Here is a 25044-nt window from a genome sequence, read left to right as displayed (position 1 = left end):
TTTCACCTGCAGAAATTCTACAGATTTAAAATCCGTGCCACATGTCCATTTCCACATAGATTTCTTTCTGCAGCATGTGTATGGAATTCGTGAAAAATCACTTCTTACTGCTACAGTAATACGTTGCAGATTTTCTGCCCACAACCATATTCGAACATATTGTGAACATACCCTAATGTTTAAATAGTTTTTGCTTTCAAATGAAGCAGTTGCGTTCTAGTAACAATATATTTGCTAAATAATTATCACCATAAGGGCTCATTCAGACGGCCGTATGCTGTCCGCAAAAATACTGAATGCTATCCGTTTTTTTGCGGATCCGCAAAAAAACGGATCTGCAAAAAAACGGATAGCATTCAGTATTTTTGCGGACCCATAGACTTCAATGGGGCCATGTCCTGATTTTCACGGACAAGTATAGGACATGTTTCATTTTTTTTGCGGATCCGCAAAAAAAACGGATAGCATTCAGTATTTTTGCGGACAGCATACGGCCGTCTGAATGAGCCCTAAGTAAAATGAATTAGAAATTAAATAAGAAATATCTTCACACACAATGATATAACAATGATCCAAATAATATATCTTTATTTTTTCCCATCATACATCACAATTCTTAAAAGGCATTTTTGTCAAACTATGAATAAAACCTTTAATACAAAGATTACAAAAAAATGTAATGCAATAAAACAAAATGTCAAGTTCAGCATGTTCATTGTGCATTTTATTAAATTGCTGGCAAAATATCTTCTTTTCTGGAGTAGACGCCATCTTGATCTCTCATTGATTTAACCAATCAGCATTCTCAGGTCTTCATCTGTTATATCATTCACCTGCATGATTTTCTCCAGATATTCCATGTATCGACCTCTGTCTTGGAGAAATTGAGGAACTCTGGCATTTTGGAGAACACTAAGGTCTTTCAAGCGCTCTATATCTTCAAAGGAAACCTTCAAGAAAATGAATGATGAGTTATAACTGGGTGTAAGTGGGCCATATGAAAAAAGGTTGTAACCCTAATAACCCCTGCTTTCTATATTACGTGGTCTCATCTGGATGTCAGACTGTTAAATTCTTTACATTTCCTCTAAATCAAATGTTATTTTAGAAGTTTTTCCTTTTTTTTCCCACCAGATTGATTTTAAATTTGCGAACATAGAAGGGTATCCAAATAAAAAGAATTAATTGTTTCTAACGTTCTGACTAGGGATGAGCAAATCGACTTCGGATGAAACATCCTAAGTGGATTTGCATAATACTTCGTTAGAATACTGTACGGAGCGAGCGCTCGTACTGTATTACTTCTGGTAATAACTTCAGAAATTAATTTCTACTGTAAAAAACTTTTTACCGAACTTGGGTTCGGCTCCAAGGTACCACTTGCAACCAAAACCGAGATCGGTAAAAGGAGCCAATACATTCTAATACTGTACGGAGCGCTCGCTCCGTACAGTATTCTAACAAAATTTTATGCAAATCGACTTTGAATGTTTCATCCGAAGTCAATTCGCTCATCCCTAGTTCTGACCTTGAGTCACAACCTGAGTTATATGCTTTGAGTTTGAGCTGTTGGTTTCTGTTTGAAACAGTCAACAAGCTTGTTGTCAGACACACCCCTAACAGCAAGTATAATAGTTATAAGATTTACCTTTCCCATAGCTGTGAGAAGGTGGAAATCTATGGTCTCTCTATGCCTTAGAATTCGTAAAATCCCATCAAGGTAGACTTGATCTTTATTGAAGCAACCTGTGAGTTAGGAGAAAATCATGATAACCATCCAGAACATGATACCGTTCTCAATAACTACTATTTATAACAGCATCTGTATTTTTGTGGCATTTGTTTCTGCCTTTATTTTTTAGACACAGTGGGGATCATTTATCAAACTGGTGTCAAGTAGAACTGGTTTAGTTGCCCATAGCAACCAATCAGATTCCTCCTTTCATTTTCCAAAGGAACTGTCAAAAAATGAAAGGTGGAATCTGGTTACTATGGGCAACTAAGCCAGTTCTACTTTACTCCAGTTTGATAAATGACCCCTAGTGTGTCTTACCACTAGTGTTTTCTTCATGGCATTTTTCCTCTATAGTGAGGGAGATGTCAAAACACCAAGAGCTCCAGCCAGGGCCGCACCGCCAATTAGGTGAGGTGAGGCGATCAAGTAGGGGGGCGGCAGGGCAGCAGAGATGAGCACTTCCATTGTGGAAGTGCTCCTCTCTATATTCATCTGTATCACTGTTCTCAGGACAGCAATACAGATGCATGTGCTGCAGGGCAGGGGAGAGGCGTCTGCCTTCCCCGTTCCTCTGATAGGCTGCAGGCCTAGCGCCTGTAGCCTATCAGAGGCTGGTGCAGGCGTCACAATGACGTCATCACGCTGCCTGAGCCGTACAGCGCGGAACACAGGCCCGGAAGAGGCCTGCATTGCATCGCTAATAGCTACATGGAGGTAAGTATATGTGTTTATTTTTTATATGGCACACAATGCAGGAGAGGAGCGTTATGGGGGCATCTTGGGGCACTTCTTACTGGCACATTATTGGGGGGCATCTACTGGGGGCACAAAGAAGGGGTATTTTATATGGGAGGCACTATGGGGAAGGGGGGCATCTACTGAAAGCACAAAGAAGGGGTATTTTATATGGGGGGCTCTGTATAGGGGCATTTTATAATGGGACACATTATGGGGGCATCTACTGGGGCACGAAGAAGGGGTATTTTTTTTACTGGCAAATGATGGGGTACACTGAGAGTATCTACTGGGGCACTATGAGGAAAGGGGCAGAGGAGCACTATGGGGCAATTACCGGGGGTACTATATAGAAGCATTTTAAACTGGCACATTATGGGGGCATTATATAGGGGTATTTTATACTAGCACACATTATAAGGGGGCATTTTCTGTACTGGTGCTCATTTTAAGGGGGCATTTTTCACATTATAAGGAGAATTATTACTACTGGGGGCATTATGTTGAGCTTTATTACTACTGGGGGACTATGGGGAACATAATTACTAGTATGGGCACTATGAAAGCATTATTACTTCTGGGGCAGAGTGGGGACATAATGGGGGCCCTGTAGGAGCACTGTTACTACTAAGTGCGCTCTGGAAGACTGGAAGAGAATTGGTGGGACTTTTGGGAGCACTATTACTGTGGGGGGGGCACCCTGGCACAGTATTAGCTTAGCATAATTATTTTTGGGGGAAATTATGTTTACACTGTTAGTATCAGGGACACTATTTGTTGGACACAGTTATTTTAGGACACTGCATGCCAATAATTATTGAGGTGCACTATCTGCATGATACCAGTATCATCAGGGGGTTTATCTATTTCTGTGGGGGAGGGGGGGTGATGTTTCAATTTTCCCCTCAGGCAGCAGAAAATCTATGTGCACCCCTGGCTCCAGCATGCCACAAGTTTGAAAAGAAGCCAGAAAGACAAAAAATGTATTTAAGGGAAACCACTCCTTGGGATTGAGCATATAGTGATTGGTAAATGCATTCAAACCACGCTACGAAAAAAAGTAAAAAGAACACCTAGAAGTATTTAAGATAAAAGGCCAATTGTACCATATAGCAATGCTGGAGTATGTTATTTAGAGTGATCAAAGTTCCGAGATTCCATATTTTACATAAAGAAGTTTTGCAGACTCCGAAAAGTGAACTCGGCTTTGGTTCCGAGGTACCAGTCTGAACTGAAGCCGAGTCCAGTTTCAAGTTTTAAAGTGGTTTTCCACTTTAGAAATCAACTACCGAAGTTATTCAACAAAGTCACGTGCAACTTTGCGTATAACTTACTTTGGCTCATTGGAGCCCATACATTCTAATACTGTACTGAGATGAATCTCCGTACAGTATTAATCCGAAGTTTTGAACAAAGCGACTTCGAATGTAGCATCCGAAGCTTCCTTTACTCATCACTAGAGGGAACATTGACCAACCTTCGTTATGTCCAGGACATTTCGGAACCATTCCTACTGCCATTTTTGAGTCAGGAAACTTGGTGTTCCAATGCCTGCCCGCACACTACCTGCATTACAAAATGTGGCCTTTATGGTATACAGCAACTACATTTGGCCAGCTCGATCACCAGACCTCTCCTCCATTGAGAATGTCCAGGACTGGATGGAGAGACGGATCTCCCATGCAGAAGGGCATATACCTGCGTCATCGTCAGTACGATTACGATACCACATGTGTAGGTTTTAATACAAAAAAAAAAAAAAACTTTGACATTTTTTTTATTTTTTTTTAACATCACCATATTCTGATCCCCATAACTTTTTTTTATACTTATGCATACCTCCCAACCGTCCCGGATCCGGCAGGACAGTCCTGGATTACAGTGGCTGTCCCGGTATGGGGAGATATGTCCTGCTTTCTGGCAGCTGTCCCTGCGTCCATAGGAAGCAGAGACAGTTGCCATAATGTAGCAGAGAGCCATCGCCAGCATCGGCTCCCTGCTTTATCTTCCCTCCCCCCTGCCGGCTCTCCACACCTCTGGTCTGTGCGGGGGGCAGGGCTGGCAGTTGGCCTCAGCCCGCCTCCTTCACAGACCAGAGCAGTCAATGTCCTGCTGCTGCTGCTAGGAAGAAGGTAAGTATGTGGTGTTAATTTTTTTTTACTTTCTGTGAGGGGCACAATGTGGGCATATTGCTGGAGGGCACAATGTGGGCATATTACTGGCAGAAAAATTTGGGCATATTACTGGGGAGCACAATGTGTGCATATTACTGGGCGCACAATGTGGGTATATTACTGGGGGGGCACAATGTAGGCATATTACTGGGAGGGGCACAATGTGGGCATATTACTGGGGGGCACAATGTAGGCATATTACTGGAGGGCACAATGTGGACATATTACTGGGGGGCACAATGTGGACATATTACTGGGGGGCACAATGTGGACATATTACTGGGGGGCACAATGTGGACATATTACTGGGGGGCACAATGTGGGCATATTACTGGGGGGCACAATGTGGACATATTACTGGGGGGCACAATGTGGGCATATTACTGGGGGGCACAATGTGGGCATATTACTGGGGGGCACAATGTGGGCATATTACTGAGGGGCACAATGTGGGCATATTACTGGGGGCACAATGCGGGCATATTATTGGGGGAAGAATGTGGCATATTACTGGGGCAAAGCTGGGGATATTACTGGTGGCACAGCTGGGCATAATTTTGTGAAGATACAATGTGGGCATAAATACTGTGCGGTGGCATGAAGGGGGAATAATTACTATGTAAGGGCATTAAAGGGACTGGGTAGGATTAGGTTTTTAGGACAGGTCACATTTTTTTCACGGACTGGAAAAACGGATCACGGACGCGGAAGCCAAACGGTGCATTTTCGGATTTTTCCACGGATCCATTGAAAGTCAATGGGTCCGCGGAAAAAAACGGAAAACGGAACAAAGGCCGCGGATGCACACAACGGTCATGTGCATGAGGCCTAAGCTGAATTTGCTATTATCCTATGTTGGCCTGCCACCAGCTGGCCAAAATAGGAACTAAAACTGTAATACGCTGGGTCTCTTTGGAGAGCGCTATTAAGATGCCGTGGTTGCGCTTGATCACGGCATCTAAAGTGTTAAATGCCTGTGATCTGCATTATTGCCAGTCACAGCTGCAGGCCTCTGCTGTTTGAAACAGCAGAGACTTGCTGGCTATGGAACCCATACGACATGTTTAAAGACCCTCCCAGGGTGAATCAAAAGTTATAATAAAAATAATCTACATAGCAAAAGAAAGGGTATTTAAAGTCTATGTACACCTTTGGGGAATTTTTTTTTTATTATTATTATTGCATTGTAATCATTTTGAGCTAAAAATACTGTATTTTTTTTCAATTGGTCTTTATTAAAAATTTTGAACAACAGTCTCTGTGCAGCCTTGAGTTTCTCTAGTAGCAGGATCTGAATTTGCACTCTGTTCCATCAGGCAGCTCAGATGATGGGCTCCTTATTGCTGACCTTATAAACCATCAATTCTTACTTTGTTAGGCCTCATGCACACGACCATATGTATTTTGCGTTCCACAAAAAACGGATCCTTGTCCGTAATGCGGACAATAATAGGACATGTTCTATTTTTTGGCGAAACGGAAATACGGACATACGGAAACGGAATGCACACGAAGTACCTTTCATTTTTTTTGCGGACCCGTTGAAATTAATGGTTCCGCATATGGTCCTTTAAAAAAAAAAATGAACGGACAAGGAAAGAAAATACGTTCGTGTGCATGAGCTCTTACTGTTACAATTCTTACTGATAAGAATGTGGCTTAAGTGTTTACGACCTTTTAGTACTTTAGATAAAAGGTGTGACGAAGTGAAAATACTATACACAAAGCTAGACAAACAGTTAACCCTTTGTGACAGAATGGCTCAATATTTTTTATAAAATTGAAAAAAATATACCGGTATTTGTAGTCCAAAATGAGTAAATTGCAATCATTAAAGAAAAATTGCCCCCGAAGTACATACAGTAGCCTTTAAAATGCTGCCACTGGAGGTGATGTCATATTGCATGGTACTTTTTTTTTCTGGGATGTTTACTGTGCCTCATTAAAAATATGTAAACAATTTTAAAAATGATAAATTAGCAATGGGAATTCTAAGGAGAGTGAACCAAGTAGCTAATATTAAGTAGGTTGTTCAACCTAGGATCCTAACGTGGACACTCATCTGTCTGCGGTCCCATGATGCTGCATCTTCTCTAACTGCTTCTGTTCTCTGCAGGACTAGAAAGTAGCTTGGAGACCATTGGGACTAGAAGCAACAGAGAATGGGGCAATGGCATGGGCACAGACCACGGACCGTTGAGTGTACTTTTTTTTTTTTTAAGAGCCACATTAGGACCTCTGGGCATAGTCTGGACAACCCCTTCAGTGATTTATTTAGCACCCAGAACTAGGTGACCATTCCCTGGTGCCCATTATTTCAAGCAGTAATAAAATCTGGCTCCGGTCCTGTACCTTTTCACCATATCGTTATCCATGCCAAGTGATGTAGTATGCTCTTTCTGGACTGAAAAGTTAATATTTTATATTTACCTGGCTGGGACGTATCAGTGCATCCCCTCTTTGCTCGCACACAGTAGTCCCATCTTGTATTTGGGTCCTTAACAAACCGGCCCACGTCTTGGAACAGTTCACTGAAGGACATATGGCTGGCTTGGTAAACAGTATAGTACAGGAGTGCAGCTCTCCACAAAAAGGGGTCTTTGCGATATAAGACGCTGTGAATGCTTGCAAGGCCTTCTTCTGTCGGATTGACAGGCCTAAGTCCATATTTTTTTCGGCCAGCGCTGTTATTCCAAGGTTGTTGATTATTATTCATGCCACGAAAATAATGAGTTCCTGCATTTAGATAATGTATACTGTTTTTATGTCATCATTAACATTAAAGCATCTCTGCTACCAGATCACCCCTATTAAACCAGGCACATGGGTGATCCTGCAGTTTAAATGATACCTTCTTCTTCACTGTCGGCGCCTCAGTTGTTGATTAAATCATACTTTTATTTACGAAAGGTATTATTTCAAACTGCAGGATCACCCCTACCAGGCTACGTGCCTGGTTTAATAGGGTTGAGCCGCTTTAAACTGTAAAAAAACATAATGACAGACACCTAATGTAGAAATCTGTATGTACGTGTTCTTTTCACTAAGCTAAGAGTTGGTAATAGGAATAAAGCTAACCTCCAGGAATACTGGGCCAGATTTACTAAGCCTGTCTACTATTACACATTCTACAGACTTAGGCCCCTTGCAGACGAGCCTGTCCGGATTAAGTCCGGATGCATTGCGTCTGCGATCAGGGAAAATTTGTGCGAGTAGGTACGCAATTGCGGTCAGTTTTGACTGCGATTGCCTTCCGATGTTCAGTTTATATCGCATTTTGCGCGCGTGATAAAAAACTGGCTGTGGTACCCAGACCCGAACTCGGACTTCTTCACTGAAGTTTGGGATAGGTGTTCTGTATATTTTATTATTTTAACTTATTTTCCCGCTAAGCCTCCTGTCCTTGACAGAATAGGTGCAGTGGTGCAGCTAGGCACAGTGAATTACTCTTTTTGGCCTATTTAAAAACTCAATCTTACATTTTGCATCAGAATTACACCACACTGTAGTCACAATTACATTAGTAAATTAGACCATGGTTTACTAAATATTAGGAATTTTTTTTCATAGAAATTTTGTAATATACTAGGTATGCAGATAGCGCTATTTTTGAAGTAGACAGATACAGACTGCCTATTGGCACAACCAAAGACCAACAGGTTCTGGTCAGCTAATGGGGCTTAGCTTTGAGATAGTTTCTTTGCTGAAACCAAACACATATGCTATGAAAGCATATTGTAGCTCCAAAGTTGAGCTATGTCACTGTAAACTCTGCACAATTCTGTAATGTTTATAGAGGCACGCTTCTCGAGTTATACCCGTCTGTGGTCACACCATTTGTGTCTGTTTCTATTGTCTTTTGACTCCAAAAGAAGATGGGAAACAAATGTCAAAATGTAACCCATACTGCACTAGTATAGCACAAAATATTAGCCTGGCAAATATTTTACCTATTTCATGTCGAAGCATGCCCTCAAGCCACTGTTCTCTGGCAGTGGAAATGTTGATAGTCAGTGTTGGCCGACCATTCACAACTGTCATAGAAGCCCGAGAAAGCAAATCTTCTGTAAGGTGAACAACAATCTGGAACGAATAGATCAATGTTGTCACTGCAGGTTCCAGTAGTAACAGAATATACATTTTGACACAAAGCAGGAGATATTAGGTGTCAATTGGCAATTTTTGTAAGCCATAAATCCTTAAAGAGGTTTTCCAGGATTTTACTATAATACAATATCTGGATGGCGGGGGTTCAACACCCTGTACCCTCTGCGATCCGCTGTTTCAGTGAAGCTCCAGAACTACACAGCTCCACCCACTGTGTAGTGGACGGAAATGTCCACTGAAGTAAATGGGAGCAGCTCTGCAGTTACCACTTCTGGAGCCATTCTGTAACATATGATCAGTGGGGCTTCGGGACATTCGTACTCTGTCTATCCTGAGGCTAGGCCATCTATATGAAAATCCTGGAATACCCTTTTAAAAGTGTTATTCTACGAAAGGCATTTATCACTCATTCGCAGTTTTATTGTATGTGTACTTCTGCTCCATTCAAAATCTATGGAACTGAGGGAGATAGCTGAGTACATGAGTACTGAATACAATGCTTGGATATCTCAGTCAGTCCCATAGACATTGAATGGAGCCTTAGTGCACATGCATGACCACCACTCTATTTAAACTTTTCTGGAGGAGGGACTCAGGATCCATGTTCTAGTGATTGCTGCAGGTCCCAGGACTACCATTGACCATACATTTGTCACCAATATTGTGGTGACTTTAGGCTACTTTCACACATGCGGCACAGCAATCCAGATGGCTGTTCCGGCAGAGAACAGACTTCTGGACTTCTCCAGATCCAGAGTAGCCGGACACAGCCAATCACCTCTGGAGCCCATTGTCAATAAAGGGAACTGGCAGGGATAAATACTGGGATTCAGCCGGACAAAAACTGTTGTATGCATCGAATTTTGTCTGGCCGCATTTATGCCAGGGAGCAGCCGGATCCTCGCCAGATCCCAATATAGTCTAGGGGGTCTAGCAGGCATACATCTGGGTATGTTGGATCTGGAGAACTCTGGCAGGCTGTTCTCTGCCTGAACAGCCTGTCGGATTGCTGTGCTGCACGTGTGATACGGGCCTTAGTCGCAAATATTTTACCAAAGTGAACGTCTGGTGGGTACAACAGATGTTGAGGCAACAAATTTCTCTTGAAACAGGCCAATTTGACAAACCACTCACCTCACCCAGACATCCTTCTTTTTCCATGTATTTTCTAACTTGATGCCAAATTCGACTCTTAGGAAGAAGGCATCCTCCAGTAGCTTGCTCAAATTTCTCATAGCTGCCATACTTCTCAAGTGCCTTCAGCATGATATTAACAGCCTAAAAAAGACAACAACGTGAGAACAACTGAACTCATTTATTCTTTTTTGGACTTGTATGAAAGTATACCATGGTTTTCCTGTACTTGGTCAATAAATACCAGATGCTTGCTTTTAAAGTACTATTGTGTACAAGAAAACGTAAAGGGAACCTGTCATCATAAACATGAGTTGCTCATTCTGGGCTTTGAAGTCAAGAAGGCGGTCCTATCAGTGACCCTCTATGACTGTGAATACATGTAGAGCTGTCAAACACTGTTAGGGTCACCTCATTGACCTCAAAGCTCAGAATGTGCAGGAATTTAATAAATTAAGAGTTATGCAGAATTTTTTCTCATAAAACTACGGTATATACAATTGTGCTGCGCTCCTCCTGTTGCCTGTAGCTTACATAGCATTCTCATGGTGACAAGTTCCCTTTTAAGCAATTGAGATGAGACTGACACAATATAAACTGCGAACGGGGCTTGGTCAATGATTATACAACCAATGTGGTGCACCTTTTATTTTGGGTTCTACAGCAGGGTATATGTTGAGGCAGGGTCAGATTAATACAGGGTCATCAGAGAAGAAAATCTCATGGTACAATCTGCTAAATAAATTTCTGAAACCTGAATCAAACCATTGGATGGTTCTTTGCGCCGTGGGATTTTCTTCTCTGATGATCTATTTGCCTTCTGAGGGACTCCAGGCATCCCTGACCAGAAGTAATTGCATCCTTGGCCGCATACCATCCACCTTAACCCCTTAGGGACCGGGCTCATTTTCACCTTAAGGACCAGGCCATTTTTTGCAAATTTGACCAGTGTCACTTTATGTGGTGATAACTTTAAAACGCTTTGACTTATCCAGGCCATTCTGAGATAGTTTTTTCATCACATATTGTACTTCATGACACTGGTAAAATGGAGTCAAAAAAATTCATTTTTATTTATAAAAAATAAAACATTTATCCAAAAAATTTAAGAATTTGCAAATTTCCAAGTTTCAATTTTTCTACTTCTATAATACATAGTAATACCTACAAAAATAGTTATTACTTTACATTCCCCATATGTCTACTTCATGTATGGATCATTTTGGGAATGACATTTTATTTTTTGGGGATGTTACAAGGCCTAGAAGTTTAGAAGCAAATCTTTACATTTTTCAGAAATTTTTAAAAACCCACTTTTTAAGGACCAGTTCAGGTCTGAAGTCACTTTGTGAGGCTTACATAATAGAAGCCACCCAAAAATTAACCCATTCTAGAAACTAAACCCCTCAAGGTATTCAAAACTGATTTTTACAAACTTTGTTAACCCTTTAGGTGTTCCACAAGAATTAATGGAAAATAGAGATAACATTTTAAAATGTAACTTTTTTGGCAGATTTTCCATTTTAATATTTTTTTTTCCAGTTACAAAGCAAGGGTTAACAGCCAAACAAAACTCAATATTTATGGCTCTGATTCTGTAGTTTACAGAAACACCCCATATGTGGTCGTAAACTGCTGTACGGGCACACGGCAGGGCGCAGAAGGAAAGGAATGCCATACGGTTTTTGGAAGGCAGATTTTGCTGGACTGGTTTTTTGACACCATGTCCCATTTGAAGCCCCCCTGATGCACCCCTAGAGTAGAAACTCCAAAAAAGTGACCCCCATTTTAGAAACTACAGGATAAGGTGGCAATTTTGTTGGTACTATTTTAGGGTACATATGATTTTTGGTTGCTCTATATTACACTTTTTGTGAGGCAAGGTAACAAGAAATAGCTGTTTTGGCACCGTTTTTATTGTTTGTTATTTACAACATTCATCTGACAGGTTAGATCATGTGGTATTTTTATAGAGCAGGTTGTCACGGACGCGACAATAACAATATGGTTGTTTGTTTCAGTTTTACATAACAAAGCATTTTTTGTTTTTTAAATGATTCTTTAGTGTCTCCACATTCTGAAAGCCATAGTTTTATTTCTTTTTTGGGCGACTGTCTTGTGTAGGGGCTCATTTTTTTCGGGAAGAGATGATGGTTTGATTGGCACTATTTTGGGGTGCATATGACTTTTTGATCGCTTGCTATTACACTTTTTGTGATGTAAGGTGACAAAAAATAGCTTTATTTACACCATTTAAATTTTTTTATTTTTACGGTGTTCACCTGAGGGGTTAGGTCATGTGATATTTTTATAGAGAATGTTATTATGGATGCGGCGATACCTAATATGTACACTTTTTTTAAATTTACTTACGTTTTACACAATAAGTTTTAAAACCAAAAAAATGATGTTTTAGTGTCTCCATATTCTGAGGCATAGTTTTTTTTTTTTTTGGGCGATTGTCTTCGGTAGGGGCTAATTTTTTGCGGGATGAGGTGACAGTTAGATTGGTACTATTTTGGTGGGCATACGCCTTTTTGATCGCTTGCTGTTGTACTTTTAGTGATATAAGGTGACAAAAAAATTGTTTATTTAGCACAGTTTTTATTTTTTATTTTTGACGGTGTTCATCTGAGGGGTTAGGTCATGTGATATGTTTATAGAGCCGGTCGATACAGACGTGGCGATACCTAATATGTCAACTTTTTTTTCCCCCTATTTTTTACCTATTTTTTTAACTTTATTTGGGGGAAATTACATTTTTTTTTTGTTTTTTTTACTTGAAACTTTTAATTTTTTGGGGGGAAAAGTTTATTTTTTCAACTTTTTTTTTGTCTTACTTTGGGACTTCAACTTTTGGGGGTCTGATCACCTGTACAATGCATTCCAATAGTTCTGTATTGGAATGCATTGGCTGTATGAGTAATATTACTCATACAGCTTCCTGCCTGTGAGATCCAGGGGGCTGGAACTCACAGGCTCTTCACCGGAAGGCAGCGCCGATGCCTAAGGAAGGCATCGCGCTGCCTTCCATGCCATCAGATCCCCATTACAGCAGCACGGGGAACAGATGACACCGCCGATCCCTGCCGGAACGACCCGTAAACGCTGCAAAATGCAGGTCTGAATTGACCTGCGGTTTGCGGCGATCGCCGATACGGGAAGGGGGGGGTGTCTGCATTGCATTGTCCCAGGGTGCCTGCTGATTGATTTCAGCAGGCACCCAGTTCCGATCACCGCCCGCAGCGCGGCGGTGATCGGAACTTCACATGACGTACCGGTACGAGATGTGTCCTTAAGTACCGGGACATCATGACGTACTGGTACGTCATGTGTCCCCAAGAGGTTAAGGGGAATTGAATACCCCTTGATGAGCCTACACTAGAGTTGTACCTACGTTTAGCACAACTCTACAAGGTAAGCCTCCTTATTGGAGACATTTTTCTTCATTTTAACTGTACGTTATCACCCTATGGTGCGCCTTCTTTGTGTTTCATAGTTAAACACTTCCTGCACAATCAATGAATACAGGGTGGCATCTCAGATGCTGGATATCCTCCTGTGGTATGCCATTCAAAGCTCTTTCAACTTGTACCCGTAGTTCAGCCAAGGTGGTTAATGGCTGCTGTGCATGGGAGATCTGTCGCCCCATCCAGTCCCAGATCTGTCGTCCCATCCCGGTCCTGAGTCAAAACAAGTAGTAGGACTGGCTCCACCATGTCTTGGACATACCGAAGACTGGTCAATGTTCCATCAATGAATACTACATGGGAACAGCCACAGTAGCTAATGGCGCCCCAAACCATGCCACCTGGTGTTGCTTCTTTGTCTCCGTACTATGCACAATCGCATCTTCTCTTAAAACTGTCCTATTCCTTTTGAAAAATTTTGAATTGACAACTAGGAGTTACTATTCCCCTAGTCAGATGGGTATGTTACTATGCTGCCAGTGTCAGACTGCACAGTCATACCGTGTAGGTTCATACTTTATTAATTAACTTTATTAAGGGAAATAGTAACACTGCTGCCAGTTTATTCATAAGTTGCCAGGAGGAACACAGCAGAGTTTGCTAAAAAAGTTCTCCTGAACTGTTAGTTTATGAGGAATGCAAGTATTTGCAAAATAGAAACAGGCATTTAGTGGGTGCTATTACAGTGTTTTCAGGGCGAAGCATAGATGTTAACATTTAAAGGTGTGGTCCAGGTCACAAATCATCTTGGAAGATTACTAGTGCATTTGGACATCATCCCCTGCTTTGAAAGTTTTTGAGTCAGGAGAAAAAAACACTCTGCTTGATCAGTCCATGTGGATAATATGGAATTAGTGTTACCCATGCATGACTTCATTGTTTATCTATGGTAAAAAGTTGTATGTGTCATTAGAAAAGTTGCAAAAACTTGGCTCAAAGTAATCCAAGCAATAGTTGGTATAGATTCAAAAAGTGTCTAGTTCGGCACCAGATCCATCATCCAGCCTGAGCCCCTGTGATAAATCTGGTGCTGGTCTAGACAGCATGTCTAAGCTTACACCATCTTTAGGATTAGAAAAATACGGGCCATTGTGCGCAAATTGTGGTAATGCTGTAATAGTAATGCAGTTTCTATATATTTTTTACAACTGTTTTTCACAAAGGCTTGAAAATCTTATTGAAAGGGGTTTTCCAAGATTTTTATACTGATGACCTATCCTCTGGATAGGTCATCAGTATCTGATCAGTGGGGGTCTGACACCCGGGACTCCAGCCGTTCAGTTGTCTGAAAAGGCAGCGGCGCTTGCAGTAGTGCCATGGCTTTTCTTCAGCTTTTCTTAGGCCTTGTGACTACACGTTCATCGGTCACATGGCCTAGGCACAGGTCAGCACCATAGAAGTGAATGGGGCTGAGCTATGAACCCAAACAATGTAAGGGGCTGTGTTTGGTGAGCACGGAGAAGGCTGCAGTGCTTACAGGAGCGTTGGTGCCTTCTCAAACAGCTGATCGGCAGGGGTCCCGGGTGTTGGGCCTCCACCGATCATATACCGATGACCTATCCAGAGAATAGCTCCAAACTTTGTTATGTCCAATTTTTTTTTTTTAAAGAAGTTTAAAAAAGTGATGATATCAATACCTGTGTTAGAAACTTGTCGGAGGCATGGCTGTGCTTTGCTAAGACACTTGGCAGCGCAGGATTGGCATATTCAAACTGAGGATTGCATATAAATGCGGACTTAAAAAATTTGATTTTCTCTTTTTCAACATTTGAGGGCTTTATTGCGTTTAAGATACAACATTTCTTCCCAGAGGCTTCTTCTCTTGTCTTTGAGACATTAGGCTCCCTTGCACTTGTCTGGCTGGAAAAGTAATGTTTTCTCTTGGTCTTGATCTTAGGCCTAAGTGATAATCCTATGCTGTTTCCGGCCACAGAGATGCTTTGTGGATATCTAGCACTGGTTACTCTAACTTTGGAGGTAAAACCGGACATGTTCTTTCTGGCAGACGTCCAAGAATTGAACTGGGAGGAAGTGCGGGGTTTATAGTGCTCTTTGCTGCGTAGTGTGCTGGACAGTTTGCTCCCTTTCCGACGTCTTTTGTTTTGCGCCACAAATGATTCCTTTTGAGATTGTTGCTTCTTTACCTCTTTGCTATGAAGCAAAACATTATAACTGCTGGTTCCAGTGGTAAATATGTCTCGCAGAACGCTCGTAGACAGTCCTTTGGTGTTTTTTGTCATCTCCAAATTACACACTTTTTCCACATTTAAAACAGATTTTCGTGACAGTTCCTTTTTAGGCCAATGAAGGGTTTCTACAATAGAAATAAACATACCATTAATATTCATACGTCAATAAGAAAAAGAATATACATTTTTATTTCACTATGAAAGAGATCAGAGGAATAAATGCAGTAAGATATTGCCTCTCACTACTCCACCACCCGCAGGAACATAAAGGAACAGACTGTGTTTAATTACATGGCCGAGGATGGGATGCATCAACCAGTAGTGCGCCTCTTATCACAGTTTATAAAACCTGATTCAGACAGCAGTAATAGCCATCCGTATGCTATCCAGAATGCAAAAAATGCAGCATTACTTATTAAAGGAGTTTCCATATTGGGGAGGGTCTGACACCAGGAGGTAAACAGTGTATGGAGCAGAACACTACAGCTCCGAACATTGAGTAGGGGCCATTCTTGGGTACTGTAGCTCGACTCCTATTTAAGTGAATGGGAGCTGAAGTACCCATGAATGGCGACTACGAAGTGTACAGGGTAACAGCTGATCTGTTGGATTGCCAGACCCCCGTAGTTCTGATATCGATGACGTATCTTATGGCGTTGCGCTCAATCTATTCTCTACTAGGAACAGGGAACTTTTACAAGTCAAACATCCCATGTCCCCTATAATATAAGGTCTGCCTAAACTACACAAAGTGAAAATATACAATTCAGACCGGAGTAAATTCAATGTTTGGACCCCTGTGTTCATGGATTCCCATCTGCAGCCACTAGTTCAATACATCGGGATACATCAGAGACAGTAAAGAGTTTAAAGGGAAGCTGTCACCTGGATTTTGTGTATAGAGCTGAGGACATGGGTTGCTAGATGGCCGCTAGCACATCCGCAATACCCAGTCCCTATAGCTCTGTGTGCTTTTATTGTGTTAAAAAAAACTATTTGATACATATGCAAATTACCCTCAGATGAGTCCTGTCCCTGACTCATCTCACATACAGGACTCATCTCAGGTTAATTTGCATATGTATCAAATCGGTTTTTTTACACAATAAAAGCACACAGAGCTATAGGGACTGGGTATTGCAGATGTGCTAGCGGCCATCTAGCAACCCATGTCCTCAGCTCTATGCACAAAATCCCGGTGACTGGTAACGGATTATGTCCAACCTAAAATGGACGAAGAACCTTTCTTGGGTATCCTGTGATGTAAAATCATTGTATCCATCCATACCTCACGATTTAGCAATTATTGCCTAGGGTTATTATTTACACAGTTCATCCTGGATGCTACCTTGTTTTTTTAGAAACATAATTATTTCTTCTTTGACAATGTATTGTATTCACAAATATGCAGTTGCCTCATGGGGGCTTAAGTTTCATCTACGCTACTTTATATGTCATGGTGGGAGGAAACACATATATACTCTGCCTGCAATCCCTTCTTGCAACTTCTCAATAATAATAAAATACCCATAATAAAAAACAAAATGTCACTACTTGTTCAACCCAATTTTCGTTAGAATATGAACAAATAGTATTATTAAAAAAGATCTACCTATCTTAGAACAAGATCTCATACTAAAAAGGATACTACATAATGGCTGTCGCTATGTGGCCAAACGAGGTGTGTCACTAGCGAACACCTTGGCACCATCTGTGTTCACATCACAGACTCTGCCTATGTTATCATGGATAAAAACCATGGACTTATTCAAATGTGGCTCTAAAAATGCAATACATGTCCCTATATTAGCACAGGCAACATGGTTGTTGCCATTAGCAGCAATAATAGTAAAACGCTAAAACATTGGTAAACTGTGCTACCACTGTATTATTGAATGTACATCATGTTGCAAACAATATGATGGATGTACCACACGACCATTGAGAACAAGAATAGCGGAACATTTATTAGGTATCAATGATGCCAGAAATAAAAAACAATCAGGGACATCCTACCATTTTGCACTGATACATTCAGGGAATATGGAATCAAAGGGAAAGTACTAGAAATAGTTAACAGGCCCAAAAGAGGAGGTGACTGGACCCAGGGGCGGATTGGCCATAGAACCTACACTGAAATTTTCCACCCAAGCCCTCCTCTCTGCCGCTGACTGGGTAAATAATGAACTCTCAACAGTAATTAACGCTGTGAGAATCAGGTACTCATGTACCCGGCGAGCGACCGCACATGCCCTTCTAAATTCAACTGCCGTGGCCTGCACCTCACCTCCTAAGCCCCCTGCTTCATAGACAACTGGAGGAGGATAGAAAATGGCCGCTATTGATGGCCACCACAAAGGGCCAGCTTTTGGGGCAGTATATTGTGCTACACTGTGTTATTTGGTACTGCTGGGGTGGTATTTCGCACTATGGTATTGTTGACCCCGCCTACTTGTGTTGCCCCGCCTTCTGTTAATTTGAATCTGCTTACAAAATGGGGCCACTTTTAGTTTTTTTTTTCCAGGGCCACTTTCCGATCTCAGTCCGCCCCTGACTGGACCACAAGCCTACTGAAGCGAGAGGCTTTCTGGATCCTCACTTTTGACACACACTTACCTAAAGCATTAAATCTTAAAGAGGACCTTTCACCGATTCTTACCCTATGAACTAACTATACAGATATGTAGAGCGGCGCCCGGGGATCTCACTGCACTTACTATTATCCCCGGGCGCCGCTCCGTTCTCCTGCTATGTCCTCCGGTATCTCTGCTCACTAAGTTATAGTAGGCGGAGTCTGCCCTAGCGCTGGCCAATCGCAGCGCAGAGCTTACAGCCTGGGAGGTTATTTTCTCCCAGGCTGTGAGCTCTGCAATGCGATTGGCCAGCGCTAGGGCAGACTCCGCCTACCATAACTTAGGGAACGGAGATACCGGAGGGCATAGCAGGAGAACGGAGCGGCGTCCGGGGATAATAGTAAGTGCAGAGAGATCCCCGGGCGCCGCTCCACATGTCTGTATACTTAGTTCATAGGGTAAGAATCGGTGAAAGGTCCTCTTTAAAACAGATTTATCATACTTTTATTAGTAGACCCGTGAATTATGCATTTATGTTGCTCTTTTTCTGAGATATCTATTTATATTATGAATGCAAAACGTATCACTAATCACTTGTTATCACTAATAATTGAACGGTAATGCCTCCTCCCATACACCGTGATTGTCAGGTGGATACAAAAGGAGGTGGCATTGCGATATGTTCTTATGCCATGAGTAAGAGCGCTTTTTGCACTTTAAAACGCGTAGGTTTGTACTATGTTTTTAATCCTCACTTTTTCCATGGATTAATAAAGGAATTAGAATTTTCACAATTTCCAGTGCTGGACTTTTTTGATCTTTTGGATTGCATCAATATCATAGTCCTGGAAAGCCCTTTAAAGATGTACAGAAAGGAAAACATGTTCATAAAGATTCTTAAAGATGTACAGACAGGAAAACATCTTCATAAATATAATAAATAAAGAAAAATAGCCAGTTAAACTGGGAGCTTCATTAGATTGTGTTATAAATAGTTTAGGGTACTTTCACACTAGCGTTATTCTTTTCTAGCATAGAATTCCGTCCTAGGGGCTCTATACCGGAAAAGAACCGATCAGTTTTATCCCCATGCATTCTGAATGGAGAGAAATCCGTTCAGGATGCATCAGGATGTCTTCAGTTCAGTCTTTTTGACTTTTCAGGACGGAGATAATACCGCAGCATGCTACGGTTTTATTTCCGTCCAAAATTCCTGAACACTTGCCAGAATGCCTTTGCATTTTTTCCCATTGACATGCATTAATGCCGGATCCGGCCCCGAGTGTTCCGGCAAAAAGGATCCGGCATTGCGGCCTGCACATGCTCAGACCGCAAAAAATGTGAAAAAAATAAATGCCGGATCCATTTTTTCGGATGACAACAGAGAGACAGATCCGGCATTTCAACGCATTTGTCATACGGATCAGTATCCTGATCCGTCTAACAAATGCCACCAGTTTGCATACGTTTTGATGGATCCGGCGACGGAATCCTCTGCCGCAAGTGTGAAAGTACCCTTATAAGTGAGCTATGTACAATATCTGTGTAAGGTGGGAAATTCCTGTCTTGTCCCCTACAGCAGATACACAGTAGAGGTTGTCAGTTTGAATTCCCCAGATTTCCAGAGCTGCCATTTAGGACTAGTGCCAAAAAAACTTCAAGTTGCAAGACATCACAAGTAAGGTGAGTTGTGGACTTGTACTGTACACTGGAAAGGATCAACCAGTGATTGCTCCTCCACGCCTTGATACAGGCATCAGCAGGAACTCAATACTTTTGTTGGGGATTAATCCAGTCACTGTGCCACTGAGTCCCCCGAGGATATTATCTCAGTAATACTTGTGTTATAATTGATATCATGTATTATTTAAATTGTGTCTATTATCCATCTGCAATATTAGTAAAATCTTTAAAAAAAAATTCTGTTAGAGCTGGAGTATGGGTTGTAAAATTAAAGGGGTTATCCACTCCTTTACAAGTGATGGCCTGTCCTCACTATCTGATCGCTGAGGTTCTGGCACTGTACCACTCCAATCCTCTTTTCTGCAGGAGATCCAGTGCCAGAAGTCAGCACCAGAACTACACAGCTCCGTCCATTATATAGTGACCAGAGTTGGTTACTGCAGAGCTGCTCCCGTTCAGTTCAGTGCCGTAACCAGCTCCATCTACTGCACAACAGTTGATCGTCAGGATATTAGAACCATGCCAATCAGATAGTTAATATCTTGAGGATAGGCCATAGGAGAACTCTTTAAAGGAGTTATGTACTGCCTACTTCAGTAAATTACATCACAATACCCCTAAGGCTAAGATCATATGTTGTTCGTCAGTATGGAAAGCACATAATGAGGATAGTCCATAACATGTGGTACTTCTACCAAGGTTCTTCACCAAAGGACAGAGATGGTATAACTTCTATTTGTATAATATATGGCCGACTCCCTTTACGATAGGGACTTCGATCTGTGAGTTCAGATAGACTCAACCATTTTTTCCTTAGTGGGAACCATCAATTTAGCAATTGATGGTTCCCACTAAGTGGGCCGCGTGACTTCAAACTATTCACATCTTGTTGAATACTTGACGTAGTGCAGGCGCCTAGAGCTTTGTTCTGAAGTCATTTGTGCAGCGGCCATATTGGTTGTGATCTTTAACATACGTAGCTGTCCAGAAACTGATGGTAAAATGCTGGCAAAGTTTTAGCTTACCATTGTTTTTTTGGGAAATGCCCAAGAGATGAACCTTGGTTGTATCAGATTTCAGTGTAAACAGAAGCTTTCTCAAGGACTAATATGGCCGCCCTTCTGCCAGTAATAAAACATAATTAATACATTTTGGGTATTGCTTTAACTTCTTTACTTTGTTGTTTGTGGTCAGTTAGGTAGAAATCTATATTAATAGCAATGGAAATTAATTTCTGGAGAACTCTTTTAATCTAAAAGCTCATCTCCACTTAATTATTCGAGGTGTGACCTAATGGCTTAGCTTTTAGGCAGGGGCTACACACTGTATTTAACCACGACAGTGAAGCTAGGGTTGGACTGGGGTGCCTAGGGCTCACCAGTAAAATTCATTCTGGAGGCTTACTGTAAAGCTGCATGCAAATATAATCTGCTCACACAGTGGCAGGCAGCAGCAAGACCTTAGAAGACAATTGATTTTGGGGGACCCTGTAGCGAGGGGTCCCTATGAAAGAGGATACTGGCTGTCCTGCCTCTGTACCTAGAAGTCATCTCAACCACCTAATGCATCTATAATAATAAACTGGGTAGTTTGTTAAATCATTTACACTGTTTTCGAGCATATGATGGTTGAGTTGCTGTAAGCTGCCTATCTATATGTAGTGCAGTCAGTTTTGCTGTGTCACTTGTGCAAGGGGTGGAGGACTAGGGCCCCACCTTGCTCAGGGGCCCACCGGGGGATTCACCTATTCCTCTGTGGGCCAGTCCGAGCCAGGCCACATGGTGACTTTTGCCGCAGCACATGTTGCTCAGCCAAGATCAAAGTGTAACTTTAACATCATAACTAGTGTAAAAGAATGGGGTCGGGTTGCAACCGCCAGGTTGCCGTGGCCCAAGATTCGTGACATCATTAACTTTCACTAGTTGTGATGCTTCAGCGCTACACTGTGTTAATAATTTTTTTACAAGTGCCCCCAGCCTGCTTCCATAAACAAAAGTTTCATACTTACCTGCTCCCTGCCGCTCCAGTCCTCCGCGCAGCCTCCTGCATGTCCATGTTCCGGTCCCCGCATGTTGTTTACATCCACCACAGCATGGACGCAGTGACGTGTTGCTTGTGGCCACGTCACCACTAAAGCCAGTCATTGCCTGCAGCGGAGCATGTGACCATGCCCATGCTGCGGTGGATGTAAACATTGAGCAGGGATCAGAACATGGGCATATGGGAGGCAGCACGGAGGACTGGAGTGGCCATGAGCAGGTGAGTATGAATCTTCAGGCTAGGGGCACTTGCAAAAAAATCATTCACCGAGAACCCCTTTAAAGTGTTTTTCCACCTTTTATTAAGTAATGGCCTAACCTCAGGATAGGGCATCACTAGCTGATTGGCGGGAGTCCGACAACCCGCACCCCTGCCGATCAGCTTTTTGGAAATAGCTCTGGCGCCAGAAACAGTGGACTGAGCTCAATGGGAGCATCACTGTAGTGATGAGCTCAGTCCACTAGAAAGTAGACAGAGCTGTCTGCTTCTGGTGTAGGAGCTACTGTCTAACAGCTGATCGTCAGGGGTGCGGGGTGTTAGACCGCTGCCAGTCAGCTAGTGATAAAATTAGGACAACCCCTTTAAACTATTTCAACATAGTATTAGCATGTTGCATTAAGCAGGTCATTCTTGTGAACTGCTGTATTATTACTGCACAGTGATGTTCCCACTCGATTACTAACGAGTGTGGGGATGGGATATAACTCTGATCTTGGTCCTTCTCCCTGGTGTGAGCTGCCCCATCGCAGCGGAGAGGGTCACAGCCAGGGAGACGGAGGAGCCTCTTGAGAAACAGGGCCGTCTCCTCCTCCCTGTACCGATGGTATGAATTTACATACCAGGAGGTAAACCAGGACGGGGGTCACAGCGGGGAAACGGAGCAGCGCATAGGGAAAATAGTAATCACTCTCACAAGCCTTCAGTATGCTGCCAGCTATTTACAGTCAGGTCCATAAATATTGGGACATCGACACAATTCTAACATTTTTGGCTCTATACACCACCACAATGGATTTGAAATGAAACAAACAAGATGTGCTTTAACTGCAGACTGTCAGCTTTAATTTGAGGATATTTACATCTAAATCAGGTGAACGGTGCAGGAATTACAACAGTTTGCATATGTGCCTCCCACTTAAGGGACCAAAAGTAATGGGACAGAATAATAATCATGACTCAAACTTTCACTTTTTAATACTTGGTCCACGCTGACCGGATGACTCCTATGCACTAGATAACGGTATGAAACATCCAAAGTCGATTCGCATAAAACTTCATTTCAATACTGTACGGAGCAAGCGATCCGTACAGTATTAGAATGTATTGGCTCCGATGAGCCGTATTATTACTTCGTGAAGTCTCGCAAGACTTCACGTAATAACTTCATAAATTGATTTCTACTGTACAAAAACATTTCCCGAACTCAGTTTCGGTTCCAATTGGTACCTTGGAACTGAACCCGGGTTTGGTAAAAGTTTTTTTTTTACAGTAGAAATTAATTTCTGAAATTATTATCCGAAGTCCCGCTAGGCTTCGCGAAGTAATAACTTCGGCTCATCAGAGCTAATACATTCTAATACTGTACGGAGCGCTCACTCCCTACAGTATTGAAACAAAGTTTTATGCAAATCGAATCCTAATTCTAATCAAAATGAGGGTACAGAGTCAGTAGTGAATCTAGGCCAATGACTGATGAGCTGATTCAAGATCTTTTCTGGTTTCACAAATGGAAAGCTGTATGTACCCCAAAATGGTGGCATTGAAAAATATGATTCATCCTACAGAAAACAAGCATTAATGAAGCTACATTGATAGAAAAAAGTAATGCCTTCTGAAGGGCCAAAACAGGCTGAGTCCTTTAGGGGTTAAAGTGTAGGGTCAGCTTGGAATTGTATTTTTGTAAAGGGTAACGGTTAACCCTTATAAGTGTTCACTGCTGGGTATCGGGGGCTGGGCTGTGTAATGTTTATCCCATTAGATGCTGTGGTCCATAGCTGCCAACACCAACCTAAAATGGATGGCCATTTTAAACTCTACAATACCCACATTTCTATTTTTTTTTAAAAAGACAAAACCAAATGTTGAAATATTTGCTTCATCTGACACTGAACAAACTGCATGGCAGATTAATCTGACCTATCATATTACACAGAATTAGATTACAGCTAATAGAATGTACTGACAGATATGTAAACTTGCTTCAGTGGTGGAGTACAGTACAGTTAATGCATCTTTCATCATCTACTCATTCACTGATAGGGATGGAATAAACCATTTAATCATGTAAATGGGAAGTGCACAGTGTATAGTATCAGCATAGTACACTAGAGTGTCATGGTCCCTCCCGTGATCGAAGAGACTGGCTACACGTGAAGAGATCTAACAGCCTCTCTTGCTTCAGTGTTGTTGTTAATGACCACCCCTTGTTTCAGGTGTAGCTTAGTGGTCGTTACACCTCCCCTATATAGTCTGACCTCACCCTTCTGGCTATGCGGTTGATGGTTTTGATAGAGTTGGTGTGTTGTCCTCTCTGGTGTTCCTGCTCGTCCATCTCTCTACATGGGTGGTGTTCCCTCCCATACCTCATCCATGGAGACATCATAGAACAGTCACTGGAACCCCTAACCAGGGCCAGAGTGCTCTTCCAAAGTGCCTAATGTTAGGGAAATAGTTATTTTGGCAGTAATAGGACTAACATTTGGAAGAAGAGATAATTAACTAATATACTGTCCATCGGGAAGCATCTGTTGTGCAGTAGACTCTTCTGCATGCGGAGGAACCCTACTTGGGTATGATCACCCCCACCCAGCAGACCCTGGGCAAGATCTACGTGAATGGGAATTATTTGTATATAAGGTGTAACCCATTCCTCATTTTGTTACCATGTAGGACTGCTTTCCAAGTTGGGTTTGTCCTGAACAGGTTCAATTCACGTCTCATTAAAAATCTCCCCCAGAAAAGCAACTGCAGTCACCACAGTTATCTAGTGCATAGGGGTCATCCGGTCAGCTAAAAAGAACAAGCAATGTATTTGTATATATTCACTCTATGTTCAGTTTTGGCCGTGACTCCTTCTACCCAATGTTCACGTGACCGTAACAGTGTGGTGTTTACAGTTGCCACAAGATGTCCCATCTACAGATAAAGTGATCTCCTCTCCAGCTTGCCCCAGAGAGTGACGGTCATTTGGGCAAATTGCCTGCT

At 42.1% G+C, this 25044-nt stretch overlaps 1 protein-coding gene across 1 annotated transcript in view; it reads right to left on the bottom strand.

Annotated features, from left to right (window-relative positions):
- Positions 1-582: 582 nt before the first annotated feature.
- The window catches only part of KIAA0895 (KIAA0895 ortholog), a 27471-nt gene continuing 3009 nt past the window's right edge, over positions 583-25044 (bottom strand). The window contains exons 2-7 of the mRNA XM_040432128.1: positions 14993-15669; positions 9886-10029; positions 8595-8727; positions 7075-7380; positions 1649-1746; positions 583-950 (exon numbers count right to left, since the gene is read on the bottom strand). Coding sequence (XP_040288062.1) covers positions 789-950; positions 1649-1746; positions 7075-7380; positions 8595-8727; positions 9886-10029; positions 14993-15669 — 1520 coding nt within the window. The 3' untranslated portion in view covers positions 583-788. The remainder of the gene's footprint in view (positions 951-1648; positions 1747-7074; positions 7381-8594; positions 8728-9885; positions 10030-14992; positions 15670-25044) is intronic.

Source organism: Bufo bufo, chromosome 5 (assembly GCF_905171765.1).
Source record: "Bufo bufo chromosome 5, aBufBuf1.1, whole genome shotgun sequence".
Lineage (NCBI taxonomy): Eukaryota > Metazoa > Chordata > Amphibia > Anura > Bufonidae > Bufo > Bufo bufo.
The sequence above is the reverse complement of the archived record's forward strand: the minus strand, read 5'-3'. Positions and strand labels throughout refer to the sequence as shown.